Here is a 7,500-nt window from a genome sequence, read left to right as displayed (position 1 = left end):
TATCTCTTTGATTTTGGACCTTGTTAAGCACTTTGGTCAACTATGGTTGTTTTGAAACGTGCTATATAAATAAAATTTAACTGAAATTGAACTGAAGAAGGACGTTGCCTCCGTCACTGTCGTGGAGGGAAAGCTCATCACATGGCTCCATTCCCTCCGTCCTTCGTCATGGACTTCAGTTCCTGCTGAGTGGTGGACTGCGAGTGCGGTGCATTCTCACCGCCATCGCCTGCGTCCTTTCCGCAGCGCAGGGCGCGTGGCAGCGAGCTGCACAGGGCCTTCCTGAACATGGAGCTGGAGAAGACGTAGACGATGGGGTCCAGGGCCGAGTTCAGGAAGTTGAGCCCCAGAGACACGATGTTGAGCTGGGTGAAGGTGTAGAAGGAGGCGCAGTCCCACGGGCGGTATGAGCGGATGACCCACACCCCAATAGTCGTCACCGTGGTGGGTAGGAAGCACACCATGAACACCACGACGATGGCGATGCACACTCGCATAGCCTTGCGCACCTTGTCGGCTTTCCCCATCTGTCGGCCCTTCAGGAAGCTGGAGATCCGGATGGAGCAGAATAGCAGCATTGCCATCGGGATAATGAACTCAAGCACCGTCAGGATCCGGTGCATGGCGACCAGGATGATAATGGCCCGCGATGCCTCTTTGTAAGATGTGAAGAAGAAGCACTGGGTGCTGCTGCCGTTGCCCTTGATGTGGTTGTACGCCAGCATGGGAACCCGAGGACTGATCACCAGCAGCCAGACGAACACTGACACGAACACCGCCTGGCGCTTGGTCATGCGGTTGAATCTGTGGTGAGGGTGGACCACCTGGAAGAAAAGGACAAGGGATGGTGCATCATTTTTACATCTATCTATTATGTATTCTGAACTTTTTATAGTTAATTTGTTGCATGTTGTCCATGCATTTATCTTCAGTAGACTTGACTACTGCAACGGTGTCTTTACAGGTCTCCCTATAAAAATCAGTCAGACAGCTGCAGCTGATTCAGAGTCAGTGCTCGAGTCCTCACAAACAAAAGGAAAGCAGATCACATCACTCCAGTTCTGAAGTCTCTACACTGGCTTCCTATACCAGAAAGAATAGATTTCAAAATTCTTCTGCTGGTTTATAAGTCGCTAAATGGTTTAGGGCCAAATTACCTTTCGGATCTACTTGTTAACTATGAACCGCAGAGGCCTCTAAGATCATCAGGGACAGGTCTAGTTCTTGTGATTGGCTAAAACAAGGGAGATATCTGATTGGTTGTAGATCATTCCCTGTTTAAAAAAAGGTGCAGTGAAGTTCACAGACCGCAAGCAGTTTGTAAATCAAGATATATTTGTGTGTGCATCAGAAAAACATTTCTGAATCTTGTGCTGTGCATTTCTGAATCTTGTGTGTATTTGTAAATGTTGTTTGCATTTCTGAATTTTGTATGCATTTGTGAATCTTCTGTGCTTTTTAAATTTTGTGTGTGTATTTATGAATCCTGTGTGTGCATATGTGAATGTTGTGTGTGCATTTATCTTTATTGAGACTCTTTTAGCTCCATAGCGTTCAGTTTCTATGCACCACGTATCTGGAACAAACTTCCGGTAAACTGTAGATCGGCACCTACTCTCAGCTCTTTTAAATCAAGGCTGAAGACCTTTCTTTTCGATAGTGCCTTTGTTTAATTCATTGCACTGCACTGTATTGGGAATTTCATTCTTTTATTCCTGTATTTAATCTGTTTTTGATTAACTGTTTTAATTTTGCATGAATTGCTTTTCATTTTGCATTAACTATTTTTTTATTTTGTATTAACTTGTATTCATTTCTAACTGTGTTTTAATGTTTTATGTAAAGCACATTGAATTGCACTGCTGCTGAAATGTGCTATACAAATAAATTTGCCTTGCCTTATTTGGATCCCCATTAGCTTCAGCATATGCTAAAAGCTATTCTTCCTGGGCATCACATTACACACCATACGCACAAAGACATTACTTCAAATTACACAACATTTAAAAATACACATCATATTTTACAGTTAACGCAATTAATCACACACACAAAAAAATAAATAAGTAAATAAATAAAAATATAAATAAAAAAATATGAATAAAAATATGAATAAAAAAATAAAATAAAAAATAAAAATAAACAAAAAAATAAAATTAAATAAATATATAAATGAATAAATAAATAAAAATAACAAAATAGAAAAATAAAAAAATTAAAGAACTTAAAATGTAAAAAATTAAAACATTAAAAAAATATAAAGAATTAAATAAAAAAAATTAATAAAATTACGCTACTCCGAATAGATCTCTTTTAAAAAATAAGATATAACAAAAAGCCCTATAACAGAATCTTTCTAAATTTATATTAAATATTGAAATATCTTTGAAGGTAATATTTAATTAAGTGATTTTTTAAAACCATACTGAGTGTTTTGTTGTTTGATAGTATTTTGGGAGAGAGTTCCATTCACACTTTGCTCTGTACTTAACTGAACGTTGAATTGATTTGGTTTTCACTTTAGGTAAAAGAAAAGTACCTCCTACTGCATTGTTGGATAATGATGTGTATCAGTACTAAAATTCAGATTCTACTTTATGCACAGTACAACTTGAAAGACAATGAAATGCAGTCTGCGTCCAACCAGAAGTGCAAAAAGAGCAGAAAAGTGCAACGTGATATTCAAAGTATAGACAGGACAAGAAATATAGTGCAGTGTAGACAGTAGTATACAGTTGGTTTACAGAAGGTGGTTTTGAGTATTATAAATTAAATATAAATATGTGCAGTGTATTAGCAGTGACTTTATAAGTATTTTGTATTACTCTGTACATACTTACTGTGACTTCATCTATTTATTCATCTGCATATATATTATCTCCATCTGTAAATACAAAAGTGTTTAAAGTGTACATATTGCTGTCATTAATTTACTTCTTATTTGATATATTTCCTGTTATAATCTTTGTGTATTTTTCTATCCTAATTATATTTTATGTGTACTTTTGTTATTGTGCTGCATTGAGCTGCTGCTGTGAGAGAGGGAGGAGGGAGGGAGGAGAGAGGGAGGAGAGAGGGAGGAGTGAGGGAGGAGAGAGGGAGGAGTGAGGGAGGAATGAGGGAGGAGAGAGGGAGGAGGGAGGGAGGAGAGAGGGAGGAATGAGGGAGGAGAGAGGGAGGAGGGAGGGAGGAGAGAGGGAGGAGGGAGGGAGGAGAGAGGGAGGAGGGAGGGAGGAGTGAGGGAGGAATGATGGAGGAGAGAGGGAGGAGGGATGGAGGAGAGAGGGAGGAGGGAGGGAGGAGTGAGGGAGGAATGAGGGAGGAGAGAGGGAGGAGTGAGGGAGGAATGAGGGAGGAGAGAGGGAGGAGTGAGGGAGGAGAGAGGGAAGAGTGAGGGAGGAGAGAGGGAGGAGTGAGGGAGAAGCCACGTTACGTTACACACTTTCACTGTCAATCACATTGAGCTGCTGCTGTGAGAGAGGGAGGAGGGAGCGAGGAGAGAGGGAGGAGAGAGGGAGGAGAGAAGTGTCTCCAGTGAGAAGTGGGTCACTTTCTCATAGACTTCTAAAGAAACCCACCTCCCAACCGCATGTGTTGCCCCCTGCAGGAATTCAGGTAGAAAGCAGGTTTAAGGCACTTCCGCATTTGCAGCACTTCGCCAAACTGGATGCTATGTCCGTTAATATTAAGGGGGGTAAGCCTCTCTCCACAAAGCGTAGCTCCTATGGCGCCATTTTGATGCTACCAAGCCATCACCTCCCGTTAGCATCCCATTGACTGCCATTCATTTTGACGTCACTTTGACGGAGAATAACTTTACATCTGAAGAGTTTAAAGACTCTATTTGTCCGTTGTTTATTTCTAAAGAAACACGACAATGTATAAAAGGCTCCATTACCTTGTACCTCACGTTATGGCTCCGTAGCAGACGTTTTTATAAAAATAGGCTAACGATTGGGTCATAACCACGAGACTTACTGTCTCATAGTAGAGGAATTACCGTATAGTACAGGAGAAGCTCTCAGGCAGTTTGGACTTCCATTAGCTGTTTAAGTTTAATTCCTAATGTTAACTATCATTTTAGTGATCAATAATTAGCCTGTGTCTATGTTATCTCCTTACATATACCTACGCTCTCCGTCTCTGCTAGATTGGGAATGATTGAGATTTCTCTTGGCACAGCTACCAGAAGACTTCCAACTTTCAGACAGGTTGCTCACGTCACATCTACGTCTTCAAGCTCAGTTGGAGGCTGCTCAGTAACGCTCAGCCATCACCGGGAAAGAGACTTCACTGGTCTCCGTCCAGAGACACGGGATCTACTGGTCCACTCTTATATACAGTCTATGGTTAATATTAACAGTCTATGAGCCAGACCTTACTCCACAGAGCTGTAGAGAAAGAGCTGGCAATGCAAGACTACAAATCACTCAACCAACACTACTAGAAATGGTCGTTTTGTTTGTGGCCGGGTTGGTTCAGTGGGTAGAGCAGGCGCACATATACTGAGAGTCCGACCTGAGGCAATTTCCTGCATGTCTTCCCTCCCTCTCTCTCTCCCCTTTCTCACCTAGCTGTCCTATCAATTAAAGGCGGAAAAGCCCAAACAAATTATATAAAAAAAGTAGTTTTACCTTAAAGTAGCGGTAAATTGCCACCACGGTCATGAGTGCGATGCTGGCCGAGCGGTTGGTAAACATCAGGAAGAGGTTGATCCGGCACATGCCGTCTCCAAACACCCAGTGGCGCCTGAGCAAGGCATCGATCCTCAGCGGCAGACTCACTAGAACCAGGAAGTCGGCAATGACCAGGTTGAAGAGGAACAGCGTGTTGGGGTTCCAGGCCTTCAGCTTAAAGCAGAAGATCCACAGGGCCACTACGTTTCCCAGAATCCCCAGTATGACATCAATGGTGAGCACTGGCGGCATAATCACGCCCTCCAATTGGATGCCGACTGGCGGGCAACCAGCGATCGGGGTCGTTGAGTTTAACATTGTGGTGGTGAAGTTTCCATTTGGCTCCGTTGGCATTTTGGCAGGTTTAATTACGTATTTATTTGTACTGGGAATATACGAATTGTTGTGCAGACAAATGTACAATTAAACAGTAGAAATACGTTTATATTTAGGTGCTTCTATTAAAAACAGGAGTGGGTTTTGTGGTTGAATAAGTAGGACGAAATTAGCCGTGTGGCCACACAGAGGAAAGTTTCCGGATTCAGGAAATTTGCAACTTCCCCTTTTTTCACCGTCTTCCCTTTTTCTGTAGAATGAAATCTGTGTTGGGAACAGAAAGACAGAGTACATTCGTGTTGGTACAGGAAGCAGGGTTTTCACTTCTCCAAAAAACTAAACACATTGAGGCTAATGCACTTTTACCTAATAATTCTTTTATGAAAAAAAAGAATGCTAAAATGGAAAACTCTTGATAGAAGTAAGTAAGTAAGTTAGTAAAGTTTATTTGTCTAGCACCTTTCACAGATAAAAATCACAAAGTGCTTCACAATAAAATGCAATACAACACAAGAAGTCACAATACAAGCAAATTGAAATACAAATAGAAAACATAAACAGCCATAAAAGCCCCTTGACTTAGTAAAAGCCTGCTTGAACAGCAGAGTCTTCAGTTGCTTTTTAAAAGATTCGACAGAATCCACACAACGTAGCGGGAGAGGCAAGTCATTCCACAGCCTAGACGCCACTGCTGGGAATGACCGATCCCCAGATTGGCCATCGGGAATAACAGGAACAATCCTGAACGGCCGGTCCATTTCAGGCCGAACCGGCCGGGCCAAATCAATACTTTCAATCTTGAGGGGGGATATGAGCGGCCCCTCCTAACTTGGACTGATCCTCATTTTTCCTGACATCCGATTGGCTCAAACTTAAGGCGCCGAAAAAAAGACTTTACTTTCAGTCAGGTTTGGATTTGTATGAATGCAACAGAGACGGACGTTAAAAAATGGTGAAAAGAAGGAAAGAAGAGAAAGAAATGGGTGGGGCCGAAAAAATAAGAATGAAAAAGAAAAATTTTTTGGCACAAGAGGCAGCTAAATGCGCTAAATTAACAGATCTTTTCCGTGACAAGGGTGCTGTGGCAGGAGGTAACGTTACAGATGAGGAAGGAGGACCCAGCACCATGGACAGGACAGGTGCACGATTAGTGATGTGTTTATTATACACTGGAATTATTTATATTTGCATTTAAATATAGGCATATATATTATATAAGGGATAATGTAGAGCGAGGCGGTTTGCTATAAAAACGATTGTATTAGAATTAAAATAACTGCAAAAAATCCTTCTGCTCGGGCACTCGCGTAAAAGGCCTCTCCATCTTAAAGTCCCGGGCTGAATTTCAGTCCCAGTACGGCCCTGCCGATCCCCCCTAGTTTTAAAATTAGTGCGGGGAACCATCTGACCTAATGATCTCAGACTACGGGTGGGGGTATGTAGCAATCAAATCAGAGATGTATGAAGGAACCTGACCGTGCAAGGCTCTGAAAGTAATGACCAGGATTTTAAATTGAATTCTCTACTGGACTGGTAACCAGTGAAGTGCTGCTATAGTAATAAAGTGTTTTATTATAACGTTAAATTATTTATTTTGTAATTTAAAGTGCAGTTTGTTTAACCCTCCTGTTATTCTCGTGTCAAATTTGACCCCTTTTTTAAATTTTCTATATCAAAAATATCGGTCTCTTTAACCAAATTGCCTAAAAATAACATGGATGGTTACATACAGGAAACAGGCTCATCCATCAACGTACGTTTCTCTGATCTTAACCATTAGTCAAAATCATTTCAGAGGCCTGAACTACGAATCAAGATCAAGATGCCCTGGATTTCTTTCAGTTAGCCGTTTCGCGCATAATTCTATTTCTTACAGGTTTTTACAATCACTTTGCTACGAATTTCAGAACTTTGATGTCATTTTTCAAAACTCTAGACACAAAACTCACAACAGTCATCACTTGTAACAGGCTGTCCAATGTTCAAAACATTGCATTGTGCATTCATATCTTTAAAGAAATATTGCACTTGCACAATCAATGGTTCAAAAAAGAAATTTATTGTGAAATACCATTGAAACGTTACTTTAGATCAGCCACACACAAGCTACCCATAGTTTCACTGGGTCATCATTCATACAATCATTAAATATTGTAGTACAAAATAGGTGATACATGTTTCATTATGGTACTAGATGTACATCCCTGTAAAAGTACTACAGTAGTAGAGAGAATACTACAGACACAGTGGAGTCATTGAACAAAATCCGAAATGTATTGATGAAAAACAATACAGTACAATCACGACATAGGTTTTTTTGAATAATTTAAAAAAATAATTAGGTAGGAAATAGTACTGTAAAACATCAAATGCAGTGTTCCTCAACTTTGTACTGTAAAAGCCAAACAAAGGAGTGATTACTGTACTTCTACATCTTCATCAACTCTGTCTTGTGGATTTGGCCGCAGGTTTTCATCTACATCACAAT

At 40.8% G+C, this 7,500-nt stretch overlaps 1 protein-coding gene and 1 long non-coding RNA gene across 2 annotated transcripts in view; one reads left to right on the top strand and one right to left on the bottom strand.

Annotated features, from left to right (window-relative positions):
- LOC116058535 overlaps nucleotides 1–1,222 on the top strand; it is an 11,862-nt gene extending 10,640 nt beyond the window's left edge. Inside the window, exons 2-3 of the long non-coding RNA XR_004107069.2 lie at nucleotides 843–847; nucleotides 1,210–1,222. This is a non-coding gene — a long non-coding RNA (uncharacterized LOC116058535). The remainder of the gene's footprint in view (nucleotides 1–842; nucleotides 848–1,209) is intronic.
- Nucleotides 59–5,299, bottom strand: LOC116058518 (hydroxycarboxylic acid receptor 2-like). The gene is made up of 2 exons (XM_031311358.2): nucleotides 4,635–5,299; nucleotides 59–824 (listed from the first exon to the last, which is right to left on the bottom strand). The coding sequence occupies exons 1-2, from the start codon at nucleotides 5,028–5,030 to the stop codon at nucleotides 138–140; spliced, it is 1,083 nt and encodes a 360-aa protein (XP_031167218.1). The 5' UTR covers nucleotides 5,031–5,299; the 3' UTR covers nucleotides 59–137.
- Nucleotides 5,300–7,500: the final 2,201 nt, after the last annotated feature.

The sequence above is a fragment of the Sander lucioperca genome, chromosome 22, assembly GCF_008315115.2.
Source record: "Sander lucioperca isolate FBNREF2018 chromosome 22, SLUC_FBN_1.2, whole genome shotgun sequence".
In the NCBI taxonomy this organism is placed as follows: domain Eukaryota; kingdom Metazoa; phylum Chordata; class Actinopteri; order Perciformes; family Percidae; genus Sander; species Sander lucioperca.
This window is presented reverse-complemented; position numbering and strand designations above follow the sequence as displayed.

Bases quoted from the DNA above. Each gene is read 5' to 3' on its own strand.
- LOC116058518 (XM_031311358.2), bottom strand. From the start codon at position 5,030: ATGCCAACGGAGCCAAATGGAAACTTCACCACCACAATGTTAAACTCA. The intron at 825-4,634 runs GTAAAACTACTT...CTTTTCTTCCAG, and splicing joins CAATTTACCGCTACTTTAAG to GTGGTCCACCCTCACCACAG.